At 35.9% G+C, this 27,984-nt stretch overlaps 1 protein-coding gene across 2 annotated transcripts; it reads left to right on the top strand.

Moving 5' to 3' along the window:
• The first annotated feature begins 72 nt into the window (after positions 1 to 72).
• LOC129254163 (5'-3' exonuclease PLD3-like) lies at positions 73 to 23,601 on the top strand. 2 transcript variants are annotated; one of them, XR_010292622.1, is made up of 10 exons: positions 161 to 657; positions 1,219 to 1,421; positions 6,843 to 7,023; positions 7,828 to 8,085; positions 8,966 to 9,163; positions 15,017 to 15,156; positions 16,861 to 17,023; positions 18,005 to 18,107; positions 20,052 to 20,316; positions 20,416 to 23,601. XR_010292622.1 is itself a non-coding variant. In XM_054892622.2 (9 exons), the coding sequence occupies exons 1-9, from the start codon at positions 649 to 651 to the stop codon at positions 20,234 to 20,236; spliced, it is 1,440 nt and encodes a 479-aa protein (XP_054748597.2). In that variant the 5' UTR covers positions 73 to 648; the 3' UTR covers positions 20,237 to 23,601. The 2 variants fall into 2 exon arrangements, 1 of the variants encoding a protein (XP_054748597.2); XM_054892622.2 differs by having other exon boundaries at positions 73 to 657; positions 20,052 to 23,601.
• Positions 23,602 to 27,984: the final 4,383 nt, after the last annotated feature.

The raw sequence follows: 27,984 nt of genomic DNA, 5'->3' as shown, positions 1-27,984 counted from the left end.
GCAGGAGCATATCATTTTACCGAAAATATCACCCCCTCCTCCTCGACCTCGAGGGTATTTAGGGGTTTCCCCGGAAATCCGATTAACGCGCGATCGCGAGTGCATTGAATTCCAGAACTTCGTGTACGTGTAGCTAGATCTCCGCTAGATCTATGTGCGTAAGGTACCAAGGTTCTTCTCATTCGATCGACCTCTGCACACGATCCCACAGTATTCCTTTTTCATGTGTACAGTTTACATTCGAGTATATTGGCTGCCTTATTGAGGAGTCTCTCACAATATTCCCGTACTTTCTGAAACTTGATCATCACCAATATAATTGGATCTATTCTGTTGTTGACTGAGTGGTACCGGTACGGTTAACCCAGGGAGCTCCCGCCCGCGTACGGTTAGACAGCTGGCAGCCGTCTGTTTCGAGGAGTTTTTTAACATTTTTTTATTTTTTTAATTTCTCCTCTGTATTACTATTTGGTGAGTGAAGCCAACAGAGTTAAGCTGAACAACCAACATAACAGAGACCGAAGCTTTTGACTTTTGTTTTGGTCTACGGTACGGTACGATGAGTGCTGGCTTCTGATACTATTTTATTTGCCACAGCCAAGACCACGTTTGCAAATTTATGCAACTTTTTGATTAACAACAAAAATTATGAAGGAGGTGAGAATACTGAGCGTTACTAATTATGTTTGTTAATCTGTTTGATTCACAATTCAAATATGAAGTTGAACCTCGCAGCCTCGACTGAGATTGCATGTTACCGGTTAGTCTAACATTTACATGCTCTAACTTTTGTTAGATCTTGATATCTATATTTTCAATTTTTATGCAGTTTTACACAGCCGTTCACTATGCACCAACTATGCTACCTAAGTTAGATTTCTGGGGATTTGTTATCCCAACCATAATAGATCATGTAACTTGTTAGTCTTATTGCTTTAGATTAGTGGAACAAATAAACTAAAGCCTCCAGAGACTGATGGCCTACAGGCTACAGTAACTTAGTTGTAATCTACAATAAAGGAAAACGTGAATTAAATGAAATTATCTTTAAAAATCATGAATGTGAACAATAATTTGAAATTTGCATCAATAACTTAAACAAAAAGAAAAGTGGTAAAAATGTAAAATTGTAATTTCCATGAGTCTGATGTCATTTTCTAGTACATAGTCATCAGAGACCCTCAAGGAATATTGTTTTATGCTGATCTTATATTTCAGTACCAGCGCATTCAGCCTATTAACGATAAGGAAGGACAAGCTATTAAGGATGGGGCACCGAAGCCAGGACGATGTGCATCGTGTTCTCTTCTTGCCCTATTCTTCCTGGCTATTTTAGCAGGTCTTGTTGCCGCGGTGATCCTTATCATTACCAATCCTCAAGGAGTGAGTCCTAAGCCTGTACCATGCACTGATCCTTGCACGTAAGTACGATAATGGCCAGGGTTCAATCAACGACCAGGGGCCCGTTTCATAAAATAAATTTGCAGTATAAACAGTTAAAAAGATAGATTCTTCATACGCTATGAACTTTTATCTGATAATCAATTTGGATTTCGAGAAAAACATACAACTTCACATGCAATTCTTCATTTTATTAACAAAATTTCATCTGCTATTGACAAACATTGCCATACAATTGGTTTATTTTTGGACTTCTCCAAGGCCTTCGATACCATTGATCATAGTATTCTTTTTTATAAACTGCATCATTATGTTGTAAGGGGGAAGGCCTTGGAGTGGTTCAAAAGTTATCTTACAAACAGAAAACAATTTGTCTCATTGAATGGAGTAGAATCTAAAAGCCAACCAGTTACTTGCGGTATTCCTCAAGGGAGTATCCTTGGCCCCCTGATTTATATCATATATATGTAAATGTTTTTCAATATTCATCTTCACTTGTGTCTTTTATTCTATATGCAGATGATTCAAGTATATTTTTCTCGCATAAAAACCCTCAAATGCTTGTTGAGATTTTTAACACCGAGTTGCAAAGTATTTGTAAATGGATATTTGCCAATAGGCTCTCTCTTAATCTTGATAAAACAAATTTTATGTTATTTAGTAACTCTATTACTTTACCTGACAATATTTTATTGAATGATGTCCAGATCAGTAGGGTAAAATCAATTAAGTTCTTGGGACTTTTTATTGATGATAAAATGACCTGGAAAATTCATACAAACCAAATTTGCTCAATTTTATCTAGAATACTGGTATAATGTATAAACTAAAATCAATGTTTCCATCCCATATTATGCAAATGTTATATTTTACTTTATTACACCCATATTTAAACTATGGCATTCTTGCCTGGGGAAATTCTGGTAAGCTTCAACTTGATAAAATTTTGGTTATCCAAAAGAGAGCAATTCATATAATTTCCAATGCCCATATATGGGCTCATACAGGTCCTCTCTTTTTAGAAAAGGGTGTTTTAAGAGTTTCTGATATTTTCTATCTGCAGTTGGGTTCTTGTATGTTTCAATTGAACAATAATGACTTGCCTCCGGCACTTAATTATATGTTCATAATAAACAACCAGTTGCATGACTATCCAACACGCCAAGCATTTTCATTTCATCTTCCAAAAACCAGAACAAAATTTGCCCACAATACTATTATTTATTCAGGTCCCAAATATCTCGATATAAAAAGATCTGTTAGCTTAACTGCATTTAAAAGAAAATTGAAAACGTCTTTTTTGAGACAATATTACTTCTCATAGAACCCAACTGTACGCTTTAAATACACAATATATATTTTATCTATTTGTACTCATTTGTGTATTACTTTTAGGACGGTCGGAGAGTGGATTGGGCACCTGGTAGTTAGGGAAACTCTTTTATCAACCACATACCTCTTCTAAGTTTTGCTTCCTTTGATACTTTTTCTCACCTAGCAACTATCAAGATTTCTTTTTTTCCTCGTCTGCCAGGTGCTCCATCCCCTCACTATGTCTGTATGTTTGTCATTGTAAATAAATTACATGTATTCATATTAACAGCTGCAGATACCCTTACAAAGGACCTGTCTACTATTTTCTATTTCATTGGCATACGACCAATGCTGTAAAAATATTTCAGTCATCCTTAAACGTCGCAGTCGTGAACAGCAATATAATAGACGGGTCTTCTTTCCTTCTTTCTTTCTTTTATGTCTTGCTTTGTCTTCCTTGTCTTGTCTAGTAACCTGTGTGTCCCTGTTCTTTGTAACATTATCTGTTTTCGTTCTTGTCCAGTTCTGTGACTTTCTCCGAGCTCTGCTCTATTTTTTCTGTAACTATTTTTAGCTATCAATGATTACACATTAATTATTTGTTAAGGGCCTATCCACAACAAGCTTTCGCTTTACTTTAGGTCCATCCACTTTGAATCTGCATTTATATTGCAATTATGCATACTATTTCGGAATGAGTTATATGTTTTTTGTATTTTGATTGATTTGTGGAAAATAAAATGAAATGAAAAAATGAAAAAGCTACTCAAATCCTTCAACCTGATAGTAAATTTGTAGTAGATATTGTGCATTTGTTATCATAAACAAGTCTATATGAATGGGGGCCAAGATCTTGAATTTTGATAGTTTGATGGGGCAAGTCAACTTTAAAGGGCATATTTTTATGAATATTACAACACAAGTGGGGGACACATGGGCACCCAAACTCTTCAAGGCCAATGAGATGCGCAGTGCATGAGACCAATCAAGACGTGTCTGACATCCATGACCATGATCTTTATGGCCTTGGATTGATTGGAGCCCTGAATTTTGTATTGAGTGACCAAAAGGGATTTCAACTCTTATTACAGTGTTACAGTATGGTTAAATGCTCTATATGTATTTTGAAACATCAATGTGGCTGCGGCCATACGTGTTACATCTTGCGATCTTGATATCAGAATGACCTTGATTGGATACATATGTGTCTTATCCGCTTGCGCTTTCTATTCATTAGGGGGATGGCACTTTGTATTATTACATAATGTCCTCCCAGATGAATAGAGCTTTCTGCGGATCAACACCATTGATCAGAAAGCTCCAAACACAGATTTAATCCTGAATTTTTTTAGCCTATTTAGATGAGTGAGAAATGATTTGAAATTAAAGGAAAAAAAATGTGCGGTTATTTTTGGGGGAGAAGGATCTTGACCAAATAAATTTTCTTGCAAAATGAATTGTTTAATACATCCGTTATAAAAAAAATAATTTTATTGAATAACACCAATCCCATGACAATGAAAAAAAAACCACATTATGAGGTATGGAACAGTAACAGCTGTAGGGAATATTAAGATTTGCTCTGGCGACCATTGCTCCGGACTTTATTTTGTGTAAGATGTAGGGTTAGGTTTAGGGTTGCAATAGTGTTTATGGTAGGTTTAGGGTTGCCGGTAAGTTTAGGATAGGGTAGCCATAGTGTTAAATCCAAGGTTAAAGTTGGTTTTTCCATTAGTGTGTGGAATCTATAGCAGAGCAATTGTCGCTGGAGCAAATCTCATGGAACCGATCTGTAAATGAAAAGGAAAACCATCAAATGTGTTTACATCAAGTGATATTGGACCAAACAGAGCAAATTTATAGTAGGCCTATACCAATTCCAAACTGAATTTTGCAATGGTTGAGTTTACAAAATGTGGAATTAGACTAATTGGCATTAAACCACATTGTTAGGACGTAGTTTAAACTGACCCATATTGTGTTGCTAGTTCCATTGTGTATTGTGTTTTCATATTTAATGAACTTTGTCTTTATAGCTTTGATCAAACATGACCCATTTAGCACACAATGCATGGAATTCACTATTGGTTTAAAGTCAAACCATTATGATTTGGGGATAGGTATGCTTCATTGAAATCTATGCAAATGATTCAATGATTCAGGAACTATTAAAGGAGAATGAAACCCTTGAAACCAGCTGAATCCATATCAAAGAGAAAAATCAAAGAAACATATTGTTGAAAGTTTGAGGAAGATTGAATGAATAATAAGAAAGTTATGAGCATTTGAATATTGAGATCACTAATGCCATGTAGTTCCTCCTATTGGCAATGCGACCAAGATCTGTGATGTCACACACGTACAACTCCCTCATTACTTTAGTACTTATTTACTTATATTCTCACTTTTATAGAGTCTATCACAAGGTGAGGTGTTCTCTTTATGAGAGGACAAGTACAGAGGTTTCACAACATTATATCATTGATGAATCGTTTGTCATATGATTAGAATGAGCAAAAAGAGATGTTTTGGGGGATATTTTCAGTGTCCAAAAGGGGAGAGTTGTTCATCTGTGACATCATAGATCTTGGTCGCATTGCCAATGGGAGGATCTCCATAGCAATAGTGATCTCGGCATTCAAATGCTCATAACTCTTCTATTGCTAGTCCTATTTTACTCAAACTTTTGTTGATCTTATTCTTTGATTTTTCTGCTTGTACAAAAGCTAACTTGCTCCAAGAGTTTCATTCTCCTTTAAAGAATGGTACTTGTTTGCCTAAACGAGCATGACAATCAGCATAAATCTAGCGCATTTTACCAAGCACATCTGGGTCCCGTCTTACAAAAAGTTATGATTGATCCAGTCAATCTCAACTCTATGGAAATCCACCATAATTTTTTCTACAGGATATTTGCACAAATAGTAAACAAAGAGAATCACACTAAATCTTCAAGAGAACAATGAATGTATACATCATATCTTGAAAATGTTCTGAGCAAAATTTGCATTTTAGATGTTGACATTGCTGGCTTTCCATATTTGTAGTTGATCGGATCAATTGCAACTATTGAAAGCCAGCTACTCCAACATTTAAAATGCATGTTTGTTCAAAATGTTTTCTGGATGTGATGTATGCTCATACATTCATTGTTGCTTTGACAATTTGATGTGCCCTCTTTGTTTACAAAGGACTTTGTGCAAAATTTTGGTAGGAAAACTGTGACAATGATGAATTTCCTTATAGTTGAGGTCGATCAAATCAATCGCAACTCTTTTTAAGACGGGCCCATTTCTTTACCAGGAATCATTGGATCATTCCAAATGCATGTTTGCTAAATGAAGCATAAGCCAAAAAATTTTGAATAGTCCATTGTCTAAATTTTCAACCACCTTTGTAAAATTCCAGTTCCACCCAATATTTTGACTGTATCTAGTACCTTATGTCCAATTTTTACAGATAATAAATCATCTTTTCTAACACCAATGTTAAAGATTTGACCACCTAATCTCTTTTTTCTGTTTACATTAAATTCCCACTGTGACCTTTAGGTTGATTTGTGGTGGGGTCATAATTAGACACTACAACATATAAACATTGTAAAATGGAAAAAGATTACTACTATGTAATGGCTATCAATCACCATTGTTCTAGCCAGACACTTCTTAGTGGGGGTCACAATTTCAAATTCAAATTCAAATTGTTTTATTCTCTCAGTAAAACTTTTTAAACATAAAAAACAAATAAAACACAAAGTTAAAATACATGTATTACAAAACGATGTCCAAGTCTAAATTTGCATTGTGGTTCAGAATCGTACTGAGCAGTAGCCTACCATTTCATGGCAATTCAAAGTATTTAGGATGAGTACGTTGTCTTAAAGCTGAAAGTAAGAGAATATCATGTACGTGATAATTATCTGACTTTGGCAAATCTTTGAGAATAAAATAATATCAAATATGAAAAAAGCTTATTGCAAAGTATGCTAATTAAACAAAACACGATTTATGTTGGAAATTATAGAAAGTAGTAACAGCTTAATATCAAAGCTGTTTCTTTTCTTTCCATTCATATTTATTTTTTTTCTTCAATTTTTATTTTCAAACAAATATTCTTGATACCTTTAGTGTGATATTGGCAGAGTCCATGCCTCTAAACCTGACCTTCCCAGATGGGTCGCCAAGATTTCAATCAACTTTCGCAATCTGGAAAGAGTTGCTGGCCACTGCTGAAGAAACCATAGACATATCTTCCTATTACTGGACTCTTCGAGGAAAAGACATATTCAATGATACTTCAGACTTTGAGGTGAGTTTCATGGATGAATATTCTCTTATCAGTCAGGAGAGGGTCAGATCTAAATCAAGATGCTTGTGTTTAAAGGGGAGATTCACCCAGACAATAAAGGTCTAAAGTTTTTCAATAAAAGAAGAAAATGAGAAAAAAGAATTGAAATTAGTGAAATTTTTATGAATTCTTAAGTTTTGAATTTGTGATGTCATATGTGAGTAACTGCTTGATAGGGCATGTAATTCATAAATGCCATGTACTTTATGATTTTTTTAATGGTTAATAGTGGCTGAAAACGTTAAGCAGATATGAAATGATGTGTAAATAATATAGTGAATCTTGACATAAAATTATTTCCAGTTTTCTAACAACAAAATATTATTTATAGAATTTATATCATACAACACCCGAAGGAGCTGGTCGCATGTGACATAACAAATTCATAAATTTAGAAATCCATAGCTCTCTTTGATGAATTTTTGGTCAAGTTTTCACCAATATATGCTTCTTCTGTTTGTTTGCTTTATTATAACTGACACTATTATCAGCTTGAAGTATCCCTTTAAATGATATCCCTATCCCCCTGCCCTTTCTAGATATTTGGCCAGTTTCAATTCACTTGAATATTTGTATGCTTGAGATTTTGACTTCCCTTCAGAATGTTATCAATTCTAGATCATAATGAAAAATAATATTCAATACTTATTTTTCATTAATATTTGTAGATTATCTTTTATTATAGATATGATTTTGTATTTCTTACAATGAATAATGAATGTGTAATGTGTTGATTTTGAAAATTTGAATTGATTCTCTCTTTAGGGTGAAGAAATCTTCCAGGAATTGATGGCAGCGGGTACCACGAGGAACATCAGCATCCGTATCGTTGAGAACAAACCATCCCACACCGTCAAGGACTATGACACCAAGGAACTCGTAGCGAAAGGAGCTGCTGAGGTCAGGGCCCTGGACTTCGACAAGCTTCTGGGAGGAGGGATCCTGCATACAAAGTTCTGGGTCGTGGATAACAAACACCTGTATCTGGGAAGCGCCAACATGGACTACAGAGCCTTGACACAGGTAGTGATATCTCTACTCTCGTGGACGTTGGTGCCGGAACGTTGTGAACAGACAAAGCTAGGAAGGCGCATGCCATTGTGGTTAGACCACCCTTACCAAAGCTTTGTTCGAGAAGAACGTTCAGGGGCCACTGCTTCTGGAAGCATGTCGTGAAGCACCTTTGATTTTCCACTGTCGAGAGTTGCCCAAGGCCAATCAGAAATAATGCTTTCATTACCTTATAAGAGTAGTCTGTAAGCACAGACTCATAATTGACACTTAAACTAAAACCATGTCTTAGTTGAAGAATAGAATCCAAAGACTCTCTCTCTCTCTGCGTCAAATAACAATGCATAGTTAATCTAGTCTCACTACTTAGACTCTGCATTATGCACTATGCGAAATTGCAAAACCAAGGGTCTGAGTCTGCAGACTATTATAACAGCTTGTGTCCATGGAAATCAACTACAAATTACTATACACTCTCCAGGGGCCCATCTTACAAATAGATGCAAGTTTAAAGAGATTGATATAGCAATATTCTTTGATGATTCCACTCACCCACCCTATCCCCACCCCACCCCCCTCCCTGGTTAAAGAGAATGACATAGGAATATTCTTTGATGATGGTTTCCCCCTAGGTTTAGAGAGATAAATAGATTTACATTGGAATATTCTTTGATGATGCTCACAGGTAAAAGATATTGATATAGGAATATTCTTTGACTAGATGCCACCCCACCCCACCCCAACCTCTACCCCCTCTCCCCCAGTTGAAGCGATTGATATAGGGATATTCTGTGATGATGTTTCCCCCCCCCCCAGGTTAAAGATATTGATGATGCCCCCCTCACTTTGACGGGAGTGATATAGGAATATTATTTGATGGTGTCCCCCGTAGGTGAAAGAGATTGGCGTAGGAATATTCAATTGCTCCTGCTTAGCTGAAGACCTGGACAAGCTCTTTGAAGTATACTGGTATCTTGGCAACCATGCCACTGTCCCACCCAAGTGGCCCGAAGAATTTGCTACAGCGTACAACCTGGATACCCCGATGGAACTGAAGCTGAATGAAACCAATGCTACCGCCTTTATTGGGGTGAGTTTTTTTCTGTTTCTTTTTTAAACAAGAGTATTATTGTTCATTCTTATCGTCCACTTTTGACATGCTTTTCACTTGGGGACTGGGTTATAATCATGCTAATATTGTTTCTACATTTGTGAGATTAGTATTTTCATTGTTTATGGTATTTGAATTCAACCAATCAGTTGCAGTAAAGACATGATTAAATAGAATTTAAAAAAAAGTTGGGCATCAAGTTTTTATTATCTTTACCTGGGCACCATGACACAGAGCTTGGCAATTAATCGTAGAACAAATATTCACAATTCAGTGCATCGATCACAATGTACAATTAGTTGTGAAAATCAATGGTACAATCAGTCACTGAGTGTTGTGTTACAGGGTCTTTGCTCTATTTAGGGCAGCCAGCTTTGGCGGAACTGAGTGGTAGGACTATCTAGTATCTACATAGAGGACTGTACTCAACAGAAGAAGAAGAGGAGAAACTTATAACCCTTAAAGGGGAATGAAACCTTTGGAAAAGGTAGGCTTGTGTCAAAACAGAAAAATCAAAGAATAAGAACAAAGAAAGTTTGAGAAAAATCGGACAAATAATGAGAAAGTTATGAGCATTTGAATATTGCAATCACTAATGCCATAGAGATCCTCCTATTGGCAATGTGACAAGGATGTGCGATGTCACATGTGAACAACTTTCCCTTTGATGGACTATAAAATACCCCAAAAATGTATATTTTTGCTTTTTCTTATGGTGATACAAACTCTTTATCTATGATGTATTCTTTAAAAAATCTGTATTGCATGCCCTCCTATAGAAACAACACATGATCTACTGGTAGATGTGATAAAAGAGGCAGTTTAAGTGAAATATATACTAAAGTAATGGGGAGAGTTGTTCATGAGTGACATCACACATCTTTGTCGCATTGCCAATGTGAGGATCTCCATAGCATTAGTGATCGCAATATTCAAATGCTCATAACTTTCTTATTATTTGTCCGATTTTTCTCAAACTTTTGTTGATTTGTTTCTTTGATTTTTCTGTTTTCACACAAGCTATCTGGTTCCAAAGGTTTCATTCTCCTTTAAGGAGAGAACGATTATTACTGAATTGATTGATGTTGATTTGTTATTTATTTTCTTCTTGGCTTTTTCTGGGACTGTCTACATATAGAACCCATGAAGGGCATGTACATGTACACAAATAATTCATCTGCACCAGTTGATCTTAACACAATACAATCTGGACAGGCATTTCTAAATTATTTCTGTCTTCATACTCTTTCATAATGAGCCCTTTTGAGAAGAGAATATTTTATTTTCATTATTATATCATGATTCCATTTCCATATTTTCTCGTTCAGAAATGTAAAAAAACAAAACAATTTAGCAGATAAAGTAACCAGTTAAGGTACCTGGATGTGTTGTACTGTGAATGATGATTCCTCTAAATTGGATAAAAACAAAATCCATAGAAGGGTTATGATTTTTCGATGAGCTACTCTTAAAATGAGAGTGAAGTGGAGTCTGAAATACTCATGTGTGCCCTGAATGAGATGCTGAAATCACTGAAATGTAACATGGAGCTTAGAAAGCCAATAAGTCACATGATATACAGGAAAAGAGGAAGGAAAAGCGCCATATCCTTGGCTAAGTGTGAGGAGAAAAAAAGGTTTTTGATATCATCCTGTATGTTATTGCTAGGCATGTGATTTCGCAAGAGAGGTCTGAGTCTTGCCAAGCGACTCAGCAGCCATTGTTTGGGCAAAGAGTTATTTCATTGGATTATTGACAATTTGAGACACTCCTTCCTGTCATTTTAGAGATCTTTTGCATGTTATGCAAGTTATCCTAAGTAACCTTGTCTATTATTGTGATTTGACTGGAGAAACAGTACGATGTATACTTAATTAATCTTTTGAAACACAATGTTGTGAGGAAGGAAAAAACAAAACAATCATATAATATGTATACACATGTATAAGTGTATCTTTGGTCTGTTGTAGAAGAGTTGTGTTGAAATACACAATTCTGATTGGCTGGACATCGTGTTGTTTGATTTGTGGAGAAGCATTAATAGTTGCAACTCTTTCTATAATAATTTTGACTGATATTCATTGGTTTAATTTAATTCAATAGCAGCTATTTATTAGAAGTAGAATTTATATAGGCCTACTAGTTTGGTAATCCCCTCTTTCCACACCCTGAAATGCATGAAAGAATCAGAAAGTAAAGATGGCAAAAAATCATCTTACAATAGGACTAAATGGTCCATATCAGATTAATAGGAAATATGTATCATCACAAGTATGTTAAAACCTTGTATCTCAAAATTTAACATATTTTAGGACTGCTTCGATTTAGCTTGAGTTATACATAAGTAGCAACCATTTTTTGTCTCGCCCACTTTCAATATTGTGTCATTTTGCAAATTTTGAATTTTGACCTTGCCCGACATTTCAAAGCACTGACCTCCATGTGATCCAAAATCATATCATGTAGGGTATCATTTTAAAGGGATCAAATGATCTATTAATTGGTATCAATCACACATTGATATTCACTTAAAAGGAGGAGAAATTATCGATCAAAGTGAGATTTCCAAACTTTTTTGAGGAGTTTATTTAAACTTGTGTGCATTGGTCACCAAATCAATGGGCATTGTGTCTTACAGTGTAGAATGCAGTTGATATATTTTGATTTCCCTTTTATACAGTGATGGGATGCAATTCATATATATCCCTTTGTCATTGGCCTAGAGCAAAGGAAACAATAGATTAAAACAAATCTGAGGTTTCATAAGCAAACAGAACCTTTTCCTTATCTATGTCCCATAGAAAGACCAAGGTTATTCCTCTCAAAACTAGCATGGTAGCATACACATCATGTGACTATTAAAATGAGTCACATGATTATTAAAGGGGAATCCATCCTTTGTTACAAAATGGTGTGTGAGATAGGAAGAAGATATAAGAAAAGCAGAATGGTGAACAATTGAAAGAAATTGGACAAACATTTTAAATGTGGTTTGTTATAAAATGAGATCACTGGAAATTATGTAAATTTCAAATTAACAGTTTAGTGGTAGGGACAGCTTTCCATTGGCTGTGTAACTTCAGGGATTTTTTTAAATAAGTACCTATTCTCCTGGGGCAGTAATCAAGATATAACTATAACACATATTGTTGTATTCTTGTTAAAAAAAACGTAATTTGATGTTAGACTTAAAAAAAGGGTTTTGTCTCACCTGCATAGCAGGATGAGACTATAGGCGCTGCTTTTCCGACGGCGGCGGCGTCAACACCAAAGTTTTTGAAATGACAGCATAACTCAGAAAGTGTACGGACCTAGTTCATGAAACTTGGCCAAAAGGTCAATCAAGTATTATTGAACATCCTGCCTGACTTTCAGGTTACATGATCAAGGTCAAAGGTCATTTAGGGTCAATGAACTTAGACCATGTTGGGGGAATCAACATCAAAATCTTAACCTAAGGTTAAGTTTTTGAAATGTCATCATAACTTAAAAAATATATAGACCTAGTTCATGAAACTTATACATAAGGTTAATCAAGTACTAGTATTACTGAACAGTGAGTTTCAGGTCACATGATCTAGGTCAAATGTCATTTAAGGTCAATGAACTTAGGCCAAGCTGGGGGTATTTGTTGAATTACCATCATAACTTTAAAAGTTTATTGGTCTAGTTCATGGAACTTGGACATAAGAATAATCAAGTATCACTAAACATTCTGTGTGAATTTCAGGTCACATGACCAAGGTCAAAGGTAAATGAACATTGGCCATGTTGGGATATCTGTTGATTTACCATCATAACTTTGAAAGTTTATGGATCTGATTCATAAAACTTGGACATACATGTAAGAGTAAAGCAACTATCACTGAACATCCTGTGCAGGTTTCAGGTCACATGACAAAGGTCAATAGACTTTGGCCATTATGGAGGTATTAGATTGCTGTCATAACTTTCAAAGTTTATAGATATAGTTTATAAAATGTGAATATAGGGGTAATCAAGTATCACTGACAAGTCTTCGGTCGCATGATCGAGGTCAAATGTCATTTATTGTCAATGAATGTAGTATTGTATCATTATATGATTGGTGCTTTTTGTGAATAATTATTGTATAGTAGTTTTCAAAGTCAGCACTGCTGCTATATTGAATTGCGTAATGCAGGTGAGACTGCCAGAGGCTGGGCACTCCACTTGTTTAATAACAGCATTCAGTCAGTTTGTGTATTGGAGCAATTGAAAGGATGTCCCAATCATACATCACTATGACACCACCAATGTGGCATTTGAAGTATCCATAGATATAATGATTAAAACTTTTTACAACTTTTGAAGTTAGTATATCAATGTAGATTATGTATGAACAGGGGCAGATCCAGGATTTTATTAATTTCATAAACCCCTTGAGCAGGATAATAAATACTTTTTCTTTTTTAGGGGCTGTCTTTTTTTTCTTCGACATTTTGGCGATTGTAGAATTTCGGAGGCAACAAGCAGTTATGCAGAAGACATGTAACCTTTAATAAACCATAATTGTCAATGTAATAATTTTGCCATAATCTTGAATATTGTTTGTGACAGATCTTGGGCGACGCTAAAAAGAATGGTCGTCCCAACGCATACTTTTTAGGGAATTATAGGGGCTATTTGGGCTATCATGAGGGCAAAATCGCCCGTCACCCTCATGTATTTCCTACGTTGCCCTTACCTTGGCCTTAAAGGAGAATGAAACTCTTGGAGCAAGTTAGCTTTTGTGAAAGCAGAAAAATCAAAGAATAAGATCAACAAAAGTTTGAGTAAAATAGGACTAGCAATAGAAGAGTTATGAGCATTTGAATGTCGAGATCACTAATGCTAAGGAGATCCTCCCATTGGCAATGCGACCAAGATCTATGATGTCACAGATGAACAACTCTCCCCTTTTGGACACTGAAAATATACCCCAAAACATCTCTTTTTGCTCATTCTAATCATATGACAAACGATTCATCAATGATATAATGTTGTGAAACCTATGTACTTGTCCTCTCATAAAGAGAACACCTCACCTTGTGATAGACTCTATAAAAGTGAGAATATAAGTGAAATAAGTACTAAAGTAATGAGGGAGTTGTACGTGTGTGACATCACAGATCTTGGTCGCATTGCCAATTGGAGGATCTACATGGCATTAGTGATCTCGACATTCAAATGCTCATAACTTTCTTATTATTCATTCAATCTTCCTCAAACTTTCAACAATATGTTTCTTTGATTTTTCTCTTTGATATGGATTCAGCTGGTTTCAAGGGTTTCATTGTCCTTGAGATAATTGGGGTTATGGTCATTGGGATGGGCTTTTTTTTAGTGGGTAAATTTCCGTTTTTCTGACAACCATGAAAAGGCTTTCCCTCCCGACTGAAAGCATGCAATTGCCTAGAGCTGTAATTTTCATCATTAAAACACCATCCCCATATACCAGTACAAGGTGGGATGGTGGTATTATTTATGAAGGGGGAAGGACAATACACCACAAATTTTGGCAAAGGGTAGAGAGGGAACATGTCCGCTGTGCTCTGTGGCCTGAATCTGCCTTGATGTGTGAAAGACATGGAGCTTTTAATAAACCAGGGGGGGTGTTTCACAAATCTAAGTATGACTTAAATCGCACTTAAATGCCGGCGCGTATCTGAAGTGCAACGCGCAATCTTATTGATCAATACGTAGTACTTAGTACGCGTCCTCTTTGCATGATCTGACCAATGCGGTATTGCCTTTTATACCGCACGCAACTAGGCATTTAAGTGCGACTCTAAACACCCCCATAATTGTCAATTTTGTTTCCACCTTGAACAGAGTTCACCACCAGCCTTCTGTCCGACTGGTCGGACGTCTGATATCGACGGTCTCCTCAATGTCGTCGAGTCTGCCAGGAAATTTGTCTACATCGCTGTCATGGACTACATTCCAGAAAAAGAATTTGCACATCCTATGGAGTAGGTATCATGTCTACAGAGTCATATTAAAAGGTGGCTTGGTTGGCTTTAACCTTACATTCATATAACATGTGCCGCCATCATTCATTATCATGAGAGGCTTTTGGGAGAACCGCTTTTTCGTAAGACATACAAATGAGGATGCCCCATGAATGAGAACTGAAAATTAAAGAAAATAAGTGCGGACTAAACCATCCCAAACTGATAACGGGATCTGAGGAAAGCTGTAGTGTTTAAATAAGGTTTATGATCATTTTGAAAGAGAAACTTGGGGATGAATGCATGGTGTTGAGTACATTGTATTGACCTTTCTCCCAGGATTAATCTGTATAATGATGTCACAATAAGGGGGCAACTTGCACACATGCATGTTTTATGACACACACAAATCACTCAAACAGGCCTTGCTTTTCTAAATAATTTTGATGGTACTGGCAATGCACCAATACAACTTTCCTGTTGGGCATATTTTTCAATTTCCGTACTATTGGCAAAAATAACGAAAAATAAGGCACAAAAAATAAACAAGGCCAATAAATGGAGCATACAAGACCATAAGTGGCCTTGAATTTATTCAAACCCTTGGTTATTATTGTATAAATGAATAAGTATTCATTAATTGTTTTACACAATCCTGTATGCAGGCACTATACATGTACCATACTGTATTCATGTTATGAATGTCTATGGTTTTGCACTCCTGCCAATGGCTTGGCATTCAAGGATATTTCAACCCTTTGAGAGAAAGAGAGATAGTTCCTTCAATTAGATATTAGTATTTTTAGAAAGTTGAATTTCAATAAGAACTTCAGCCAACTTCATTTTAGTTTCATTTTTCTTTGATAGTTCAAATGTAGAATATAAAAAAAAAATGTCTCCTTTTGGTTTCAGGCAATTCTACAAACTTTCAAGTCTACGACAATCAGAATGCATCACTTTGCTTAATAATAATTTTATAATGATGATAATTCAATGTTAAAGTGGACAAGCATTGTATGCAAATTTTTATAAAGATGTCATAAGGGAGGGGGGGGGGGTGGTTTACATTTGTGGGGGAGGGGGTTGGGTTAGGGTTAGAGGTTGGGACTTTTTAAAAAGTGTTTTTACCATAGAGTTGTCTGCATCTTGAATTAATCCTATTAAATTTGTTTATTAAAACAAAGGATTGAAAAGTGGTTTTGGAAACCCCTATAAAAGCCTAAAGATTTGTGTCTGGGGGGCAAACTGGGTGTCTTTTAGACATAAGAACAGTGTTATGTGAATGCTAAGAAAACTGTCATCATCTCCGAAATGACAGATATCTAGTGAGCTTGTTTTTATTTTAATCATCATAATTTTATCCACAATTATGGATAGTCTGATCAATGTGGAGCGTTGTGGCCCACTGGATTAGTCTCCGGACTTTGAAACAAGAGGGTCGTGGGTTCAAATCCCAGCCATGGCGTAGTTTCCTTCAGCAAGAAATTAATCCACATTGTGCTGCACTCAACCCAGGTGAGGTGAATGGGTACCTGGCAGGAATTTATTCCTTAAAATGCCGAGCGCGTAAAAGCTGCTTGAGCTACAGCCAGGGTAATAATATCCAAGTCCTTTGGAAGCGCATAGAGATGTTATTCATAATGTGTTATGCACTATACAAGAACTGACTATTATTATTATCATTATTATTATTTCACCAAATGAAATTGTTTTCTTACATTGCAGATACTGGGACGTAATAGATGCTAAATTAAGAGAGGTAGCATTCAACCATCATATCAACGTACGAGTTATGGGAAGCATATGGAACCATACATCGGATGATATGATCATCTTCCTTCGCTCGTTGGCTGAAATGGGTGCAACGGGTAGATTCAACATACAAGCGGTAAAAGATATTTGTGATTAGTCTTTAATTCGATATAATCAATAAATGAAACATGACTTGATTTTTAAACTATCAAAATCCTCATTTTTCAAATTGCATATATTATTTTATTTTAGTTGTGTTTGAATGCAATGCTGTCAGCATGGCTCATAGGGTTAGGGTTTCTCAAAGCTTTTTGTAAATGAATTATTTAAACATGATTAGGAAAATCAAACACATCCAGATCAGGAAACATTATTTTTTTAAAGTCAATATATATTTAGTATTTAAAAGCAATGCTTACAGCAAAGGGCCTCATAGAAAGAGTTTCATAAAAGTATTTGTAAATGACTTTGATATAACATAATCAGAAAAATCAAACAAATCTTGATTTTCAACTCATCAGAAGTCTTCAATTTAAACATGCATTCAATATTTGTTTAGTTGTGTTTAATAAAAATACAATGATTTCAGCAACATGCCTTGGGGAAAGAATTTCATACATCTGTCTGTAAATGACTTTATGAATGACTGGTATGTAGAAAGGTCAGATGGGCTCCTGACTCATATTTTGGTGACATTTTTCCAACTTTATTAAGTGGTATCGTCAATCTAGAGTATGTCTCACTTTCTCATTTGAATGACACTAGTTGTATTTTCTCAGAGGTGCTAGTCTTCGGGCTTTTGCTCGATATCAGGCCCTGACAACCTCCCATATCAGGCTCTTTCAAGATTGTACATCACATATGGGGCTTAAACATGTTCTGGCTCCTTTTTTTTCCCATAAAGTAAAACTGACTGGCATCCCTATTGGTATTTTCTCTTAAAGTATAGTTAATTAACTTTATTGATAAGGCCTGTTGATAACAATTTGTTTCACTGTTCAAAAGAAAAAGTTGCCCAATTTGAAAACGCTATGATTTCTATCCACAATGATCTCACAAGATCTACATATTTTTTCTAATTTAATAATCTTTTTTTTTTTAAATCAAACTGATCCAGAAACTTTTCTGTGTGCCAGCATATACTCCTGTGGAGCACATCATGCCATATGCTAGAGTCAACCACAACAAATATATGGTCACAGATAATGCAGCTTATATTGGTGAGATCTCTGTATTTTTCAATTTTTTTTTTCACTGTCAAGCTGATGTTATTGATTGGTCAATGGTCAAAGTATAGTAGTAATGTGACTTCTTATATATCACACAGCTCCACTTTTTGGTGCTCATACATAGTGCTTCAAGAAAATACAGTGTACACAAGAACAACTGAAATAGAATAATAATAATAAAAAAAAAAGGAAATCTCCTGAACACAATATACTATTTAATTGTTAATGAGAAAGGAAAATATATGTTTACAATTTGGATTTGAATGTTGATGTGATCAGTGTAATAAGGTAGATAGTTAATTCCATAGTTTTCAATGAAATTAACTTGAGAATTGATACGAAAAAGTGCGTATTAAACAATTCTAATGTGAATTATTGAAATGATGTTTTGCAATGGATTTTAATGCAACTCTTTTAGTGTTTGACATCATTTACATCTGGATTCATTAATTGGAGACATGCCTTACATTGGCGCAAGTCAAAATTTACATCACTGCTAAGAACACTTAAAGGAGAATGAAACCCTTGAAACCAGCTGAATCCATATCAAAGAGAAAAATCAAAGAAACATATTGTTGAAAGTTTGAGGAAGATTGAATGAATAATAAGAAAGTTATGAGCATTTGAATAATGAGATCACTAATGCCATGTAGATCCTCCTATTGGCAATGTGACCAAGATCTGTGATGTCACACACGTACAACTCCCTCATTACTTTAGTACTTATTTCACTTATATTCTCACTTTTATAGAGTCTATCACAAGGTGAGGTGTTCTCTTTATGAGAGGACAAGTACAGAGGTTTCACGACATTATATCATTGATGAATCGTTTGTCATATGATTAGAATGAGCAAAAATAGATGTTTTGGGGTATATTTTCAGTGTCCAAAAGGGGAGTTGTTCACCTGTGACATCATAGATCTTGGTCGCATTGCCAATTGGAGGATCTCCATAGCATTAGTGATCTCGACATTCAAATGCTCATAACTCTTCTATTGCTAGTCCTATTTTACTCAAACTTTTGTTGATCTTATTCTTTGATTTTTCTGCTTTCACAAAAGCTAACTTGCTCCAAGAGTTTCATTCTCCTTTAATTCTTATCCAAGCGTGAAGACTTAACACATAAATGCGGTATTAAATTGTATGGCAGAAAATACTCTTTCTTGCCATATATGATAATTATGTGTTCATGAAATATTTTTTCTTTAAATTGGGGATTTGTGAGGTGTCAAGTTTTTTTTTTACTCACACAGTATATCGTTTGTATTGCCCCCCAAAAAATTAGATTCGGAAATGTGGAGTATGAAAGCAAAATATCCCTTCAAGGAAATCTAATTATTGCAAATTGATTTGGGATGTTCATTTTCTTGGGGTATGCTCCGGAATATGCAGGGTATGCAAATTCTAATTTTTAAAAGCAAGGGATATATAACGGCTGCAGAGCAAGGTAATTGTCATGTGCTATGAAATCAAGTACCATACCGGTATAATTATTGATATCAAAATACCATGGTGACTTGATATTTGTCATTTTGTAGTGGAAGATCAGTTTATCATGAGAAGCATACTATTCATTGCGGGTCAACAACTTTCTTTTCCCTATAGGCCTATAGCAGGCACAGTGATCGAGAACTGATGAAGTAAAGAAATATTTAACTGAACAATGAATCCTAAGGTCAGGGAAGAATTAAGATTGATCAGTAGAAATTTCATGAATATTGTGTATCAAAATGAGGACTAATCACTTTCAAACATATGAATGCGTGGTGCTGATTATAAAGTTGCCAATCTCTCGGGATTTTAAATGCAAAGAAATGATGTCACAGAAGGGTGCATGGTATTTGCTCTTTGCTCTAATCTTTCTTCATTCCTGTCCATTTTCTAGTGTACATGTATGTCATGAAAACCCCCTTTTTTCTGCCTTTGTATCCAGGTACATCCAACTGGTCAGGTACCTACTTCACATTGACCGGTGGAGCAAGCTTAGTGGTCAACCAAACTCTAGCCCAGATGGAGACCAATGCTACCACCTTACAGGGTCAACTTGCCGGACTCTTCGAACGTGACTGGAATTCCATACACGCCCTACCCGTCCTACACAATGTGGAGTGTGTATGAAATATTCACTTGGTCGAAGACCAGTTGGTCTACCCTTAAGATAGTCTAATACCACATGGGCTAAACCCGTTTTATAGCCCGTTTCATAAAGGCCTTGCAACTGTTGTAACTTTGCCATTATGGCAACTACCATGGCAACAGGGCTCAGCAGCCAATCGGAATCAAGGTTACCAAGGTAGTTGCCATAATGGCAAAGTTACAACAGTTGTAACTCTTTATGAAATGGGCCCCAGGTGTACTATGAATTTGGTCTAATTGCTGTTTGGTCTGTAGTACTCTCGGTTTAATACTTGGTCTATCCTCATTTAGTCTAATGCGTACTGGGTCTAATTTCCACTTTTTTCCCCTTTTTTTACTTGGTCAAATGAAAATTTGATTCATAAACATTTCATTCAATCATATAGACTTAGGGGGTGTTGCAAGAAAATCTTTGCAATCAATTGCAAATATTCTGCTCCAATTTTACAACTGATAGATCAAATTTAGCTGTAGCTAATTAGATTACACACCTTGTTGGAAGAAGCAGTTTGAAATCAATCACAAATTTACAATTAATTGCAAGACATATGATTGATTAAGGGACCAAAAATAGAATTGCAAGTGATTGAAAGTTTCTTGAAACGCTCCATAAGTGGTGTTAGACTGAGTGGATATTTGATGAAATGGGCATTGTCAAACTGGAAATTGGACCAAATGGTAAATACAGGTGCTAAATGGGAATTAGACCAAATTGTCAGGAGAGGGTCTAGACTAATAAGCAATTGAATGTATGAAACATCGTGGCCTGAATTAACAAAGGTAGTTTTGAAAACCATCGGTTGAACCCATGGTCTATGCAGATTTCCTGTATAAATTACACCTATTTACCGGGTTTATTACAAACTGTCCAATGCTAATGTGTGCTTTTGTCACAGTGCACCAAATTGACGCCTGTTGCCATGGTTAAGTATGCTATTTTATTCATGAGTCCACCGTTTGAAGAGCGGACTCATTAATTCAAAACAGTGGACTCATGAATGAAACAAGGTACTTAACCATGGCAACGGGTGTCAATTTGGCGCACTGTGACAGAAGCGCGCATCAGCATTGGACATTTTTGCATATACGTGGTATTAATAGGCATAATTTATACAGGAAATCTCCATAAACCATGGGTTCAAGCGATGGTTTTCAAAATCGCCTTTGGGAATTCGGGCCAGTGTGATGCTTCAGAGTATTATGGACCCAGGTGGTCCTGTACAATTTTTTTGGAAATTAAAGGAACCCAGGTGCTGTTTTATTAAGTCGTCTCTACAGTTATGCATAACTTTACAAACGATTGGAACATGTTCTTAACAGGTACCAAGTCAGCTGCGCTGGGATTTATCTTGCACAAGAAAGGGTTACCAGTCGTGTGTAAAATCATGCATACATTTATGAAACGATCACCTGGTAGTTAACGGGTTAGTAAGATGTACAATCTTTCAGACTGAAATATGAGTGTTTATGGTCTCTGATAGTTATTGTTTTGACAGTTCATTTAAAAATGTAAATTCTGTATATCAAAAGTTTACCCTAGAAAGTGAGAAATTTGATGTTACTAATTTCATATACAGTACATGAAGTGAACTTTAGATAAAAAGTGATTTTATGACTTGAGCGGCTGAACTCTATTGACTAGCCTATTAATTTAAACATCAAAATCACATTTCCGCTACCTACTAAAAATGCTAACATTTAGTAACTTTTACATTGTGATGACTTTGATTTTGATGGGCTACAGAGCCATGTTAAAGTGAAAGTAGTCATAATGGTATTTTAATGCATTCAAACTCTTACAAATATCTGATTTTAATGGAATTAAAATGTTTCCTCCATTTTATTTTCAATTATTGATTTAACTCAACAAATGTTTAATGTTGACTTGGTCTTTCGCGATAAGCTTATTCAGTTTTGTCGAATGATAAGCTATGGTACTATGAATTGTGGCAATGCGAGTTAACTATTACATTATTACAACTGCCCTACAAAGAATAATCACGCCACTCGTTTATACTTTGCCTGCACAGAGTGTATGCTTTCATATTTATCAAGTAATAATAGAATGAATGAATGAATTAGTATTAATTACTGATTATTTGGCATATATTTACCCCCAGTGAAAAAAAATACATGTAGCATTGCATGTGAATAGCCAAAACGTTTTAGTGCATATAACAAAATCAAAATTTTCAAGCTTGAGAAATTGTTTCTAAAGCTCAGTTTTTCTACTAGATGATGTTCACACATGATAATGTTTATAGAATGAATGAATTTTTTTAAGCTCATGAAAGAAGCCAATGTTCCTTCAAATGTAACATAAATAACCATGGAATTGCCCTTATGTGATTTTTTTATTTATTGAATGATACTTATCGAAAACTTGACGAAAACTTGCCATCTTCAATTCTTTTCTTTTTCTTTCATTGATTGTCTGTGTCCAGTAGCTTGAAAGATGGATATATAGATAGATAGATCTATCATAGATAGATAGATAGATAGATAGGTAGATAGATAGATGGATGGATGGATGGATATCATATGTGGATGGATATGTAGATGGATGGATGGATGGATGGACGGACAGACAGACAGACAGATAGATAGATAGATAATCTCATAAATGAAATGAAATGAAATAATGTATGGAGGAGAGTGATAATCATTCACCTGCATTCAGTTATCAATGCTTGGTGAATGTCTTAGTACTTAATTAAGATTTCATACATTTATTTTGAATTTTTTATATTTATATACCATATACATTTATATACTGTACTATGAAGTTAATAATTGTAAATGAGAGTACAGAATGTGATATAGGTACGTACATTCCAAGTAAAAAATATTCACATATATCCTGTCTTCCATTTGCTTTCAATGATCAAATTGACATATTTACTGGTATTTGTACTTTTTCCACAATTGTAAATTTTCCAATAGATCTAAATGAATTTTAATGCCAGTCACAATGTTCAATGCTGCAATTAATATTTTATGCATTCTGTATGATATAGAATCAAATACTCTTTGAATTTTTATGTATGTTATCTTTTTTACCCTTATGCTTGGATTTATAATGCCTGCTTTGAATAAAATGTGCTTTGATTTATGCAGAAAACTGTGAAATAATGTTGTACAAAATACAAATGTTTAGGTTTTTTTTTTAATTTAATAGATATGTACTAACTCTGATACATCCTTGTAACCTCATTATGTAAACTGCTCAAAATAGTTCTTAATAATTATGTGTAAAGACATGTTCGTATATTTTATCGATTTGATATGATTTGTTACATGTATTCTACAAAAAGAATGAATCAAATAAAGCACAAATTTGCTTGTTACCTCTTTGTTTTACTTCTCAAATATTTTGTGATTTATGATTAGAAGTGCAGTGAAAAATCCGCCAGAAACCCCCCCCCCCTTGAATATCATGACAATTTTCATCGATCAGGTCTTTTTTGACATAATCTTTTGCACTTTATGGCAATGGAGGCAAATTATGATGGATGTGATCTTAAATGCAGAGAGATTTGACACGGAATGGTTGAGCATGAAGTAATTCAGAAGATGATGACGACGACAATGATGGTGGTGGTGGTGGTGATGATTGTGGTAATATTAGATGCATTGTTAAAATTAGTCTGAAAAGCATCAATAGTAACATAAACTGGAAAAGCTGAAAACATGAACGAACGATTTTGGAATACATGCAAGCCTTAGAGATATACAGTGCATCCCAGAAAAATGGAAACCTGGTTTCCCATGTCTTTTTTTTTCTTCAAAGGCAAATAAATTATGATATTTTATTTACGTAATCATATGATTCAATAATTCCTCTTCAGTTTGAAACCAAATACGAGACGAATATTTCACGCATTAATGAGCAAGATGAGTGAAATTTTAAAGTCAAAGTTGTTTCGTGATACGACGACCGTGCTTATTCAATGATTGGCTCATTGCATTTATTTTGTATCCTTTGTTAGGATTCTCTCACTGATCCCTGAAATGAAAGTGGATTCAGATTCACACGTGAGTTTCTGCACAAATCGTTTCTAATATGTCTATATATATTTATTGTTTGTAATCTGCCATGCTATGCTCTTGGTTTTTAATTAGAGATGAGATTCCACTCTTGCCATGAGTATCAAATTTATAGTAAAAACACATTCAATAATTGTGAAATCTATCTCTGAAAACGGGTTTTCTTTTTTGTGGGACGCACTGTATATAACACAAGATGGAATCTGCATGATTTAGGCCTGTTTATTTTTTTTCTGAATGTAATGTATCATCCGCTAGAGGGCAGCAATTGCTAAGCTCGTAATTTTCGCTAACATTTTTCGCGTCCCGCTCGCTCTTGATTGGGCCGGAAACTTGCTGTCAATTTGCCTGAAAATGGGTAAGTTTGATGAAAATCAATATTTGTAGTGACTTTGCAATATTTGTAATATTTACTGTTCCGTAATTGATTATTAGAATGTAGAGGGACGTTTGTTTTCTTGGTAAGAATCATTATTTTTACGTACCAAACGTTGATTTTCGCTTCGTAAACGTCATTGAGAAAGCACGTAGACCAGCGATACGAAGCTTGCGAAGCCACCCAAGCAAGGTTACACTGAAGTGACACGCGGGATGGGCGCGGGGAAGTTGCAGACAGTGGTCAGTCTTACAGTGCGACGGCCGACGCGACCTCGGCCCACTCAGCTCGCAAAATCCTCGCACAACGAATTAGGCCTACACTTTACACTAAGTCTACAGGCCAGGGGATTATGCCTTTTTTGCAATTGTTGGAATTGACTGTAACTGTGGGCCTATCACACAGAATTGTGAGTGTGAACGAAAGCCTAGGCCCGGCCCCAGGCAGTGTTGGATAGGCCGATGGCTAACTAACTTTATGACTTTTTTTTTTATGTTATGGCCTGGCCTGATGGCCAATGCATGGCTAGCCTAGACAGCTGGCAGCCGTCTGTTTCTAGGAGTTTTTTTAACATTTTTTATTTTTTAAATTTCTCCTCATACACAGACGGCTCGCTATCGTGCAGCCACCATTAGGGGACTTACAATGCAAAATCCCCCCGTCGGGGCTCTTCAATTTTTGTCTTTAATGAATCAAACTTTTGAAAATTAACGCGACCGAAATGCAAATTAATATTCCCTCTTGGCATTAATTGCCAAAAAACGGGGAAAATCAAGTTAAAAGGAACGAAAACGGTGACTTACCTCGGATGTCGCGCAACTTCACTGCCCTGTTTTATCCGAACTTAATACTAATAAAATACACATAAACATATTATTATGGCCATTGAGTCCCCTGTACAGATCGCGCTAGAACTTCGTTCTCTGTATTTGGTGAGTGAAGCCAACGGAGTTCAGCTGAACAACCAACATAACAGAGACCGAAGCTTTTGGTCTAGGCTAGCCAGGCGGCTTCTTGAGAGTAAAAATCATTTACTAACGTAGGCTTACTCTCAATGAAGCCAGGAGTCCTCCCTATTCATCTGCGTGTACCGCAAAAAAACCCTGAAACTTTCACCCCCGAGATTTCTACTTCTTAAACATCTAGCCATAAATCATGTACATGGGATAAAACTTCATTTCAGACATTTCTACGCTCTCGTTATTTTTAAACAAGAATTCATCAAAAAAATGAAAAAATATTGTGAAAAGACGGAAGAGACTTGCCCGATGTTTACGCCGCCATCTTGTTTCTTATCGTACGCTCGCGTCCGTAACGTTGGGGAAGTACAATAAGAAACAAGATGGCGGCGTAAACATCGGGCAAGTCTCTTCCGTCTTTTCACAATATTTTTCTCATGTTTTTGATGAATTCTTGTTTAAAAATAACAACGAGAGCGTAGAAATGTCGGAAATGAAGTTTTATCCCATGTACATGATTTAGAGCTAGATCTTTTAGAAGGAAAGTAGAAATCTCGGGGGTGAAAGTTTCAGGTTTTGGGGTCCTTCGTGTAGGTGAATAGGAAGGACTCCCTGGCTTCATTGAGAGTAAGCCTATGTTAGTAAATGATTTTTACTCTCAAGAAGCCGCCTGGCTATGCATGGCAATGCATAAAAATAAATGTTTTTTTTTTGGTCATGCGTGTGTATGATTAGCCTGGTCCTGGAGGCTCCTGGAGAGTAAAAGTCATTTTATTGACGTAGACTTACTCTCCATGGAGCCTGGGACGGGATAGCATTGGCCCACACAAACCCAAGTATTTTGGACTTGGAGACAACAATATTGCTCCAAATTACTCGTTTTCTGTAGCCTTTTGAGCCCAAACTTCACTAAATGGGCTACAAATACAATTATGTTACAATAAATCTTAAAAACGTTAAAATATTAAAAGTAGAGTCTGAGCGTTTTACTTACAGATGTTATTGTTGCCATCTTGTCTTCTTTGTGATTGCATCCTAGCGAAGAGACGCGTCTATAGAGGGTGGCAAAATCATGAGCAGTGCCAACTTAGATTTTAAAAAATACTTGCATCGGCCGATAAATTTCATGAATCGTACATTGCATGATATTTATCGGCCGATGCAAGTATTTTACGATTCATGAAATAGCCTCCTGGCTACTCCAGGAGCCTCCAGGCTATGTATGATGCCTTGGGGTTTCGGGTGACCGTAATTTGCGCATATTTATAAAATTATCATGAAGTTGATTTTCAATCGAACATTTCTCACAGTTCACACGAAATTAATCAAAATCATAAATACCAAACGGAAGGCTAGATACCAAAGTCAAATTCATGTGGCGGATTATAAAGTAGGTCACGGGATTCGTTGGTATCGCAATCTCAAAATTCCACGACGATTGACTGGTGCGTGCTTGGCTGAAAGAGTGCTATAAGAAAGTGTGACTTTATTTTGTGCACGATCGTTTTGCAAAGATTTAGAAAAGAAATCAAGCAGTTGGAAGTTAAAATGCCATAAATTCGGATGTAATCACATTTTACTTAATTTTTTTGAGACCTCTGCTTGCAAACTGACAATTTCTTGAACACCGTTGAAGCTTGTCGATAAGTTAAGATTTTCTCGCAGCGGACGCAAAAGGTAACAAAATTTGCCAATGTTTTGCCAATATTTTCACAAATTGAGACTCTACCTTGCAAGAAAATTACCATACTGCGTAATTTTGGGTCGCTATTTCTGTTGGTGATTTAAGTTTTTCAAGATTTTGATTAGATAATGAGATATTTGAGCGTGCGCAAATTAAGGTCACACCACCATAGCCTACAGCAAAAAATTGTTTTTACTGCCCCCCCCCCCGGATGCGTGTGCCTGTCAAGGCCTCTTGACCCCTCTTGACTATGACGAGTATGAAAGTTGACGTGAAGTTGTGTCATGTGACTGTGTCATGGTCATTTGTGATATGCAATCAGTCTGCATTATAGTGCATAGGTCGGTGTACTGTAGCCGTAGCGTAGGTGCAGCAGAACCGGCAGTTCCTTCAGTTCCTTTAGAGAGCTTGAGAGTTAAGATCACTGACATGGGGTTGTGCCTGGCACTTGTTTGTAATAAGTTGCACATTGCAAACAACTCAATAACCGCATGTAAACAAGGTCTGGAAAACATAGGCGCTGCGTTAATGCAGTTTCGCACCGGCTGACTCTGAGAGAATTATCCCACCAGTAATTGTTTGCAAATGTCGTATAGCAAGTCTTTCAATCACATTTCAAGGTCAAAATTCTCACTGCTTTTCCTAATATCGCGAACGGCTGTAT

This window comes from Lytechinus pictus, chromosome 2 (genome assembly GCF_037042905.1).
Source record: "Lytechinus pictus isolate F3 Inbred chromosome 2, Lp3.0, whole genome shotgun sequence".
NCBI lineage: Eukaryota > Metazoa > Echinodermata > Echinoidea > Temnopleuroida > Toxopneustidae > Lytechinus > Lytechinus pictus.
This window is presented reverse-complemented; position numbering and strand designations above follow the sequence as displayed.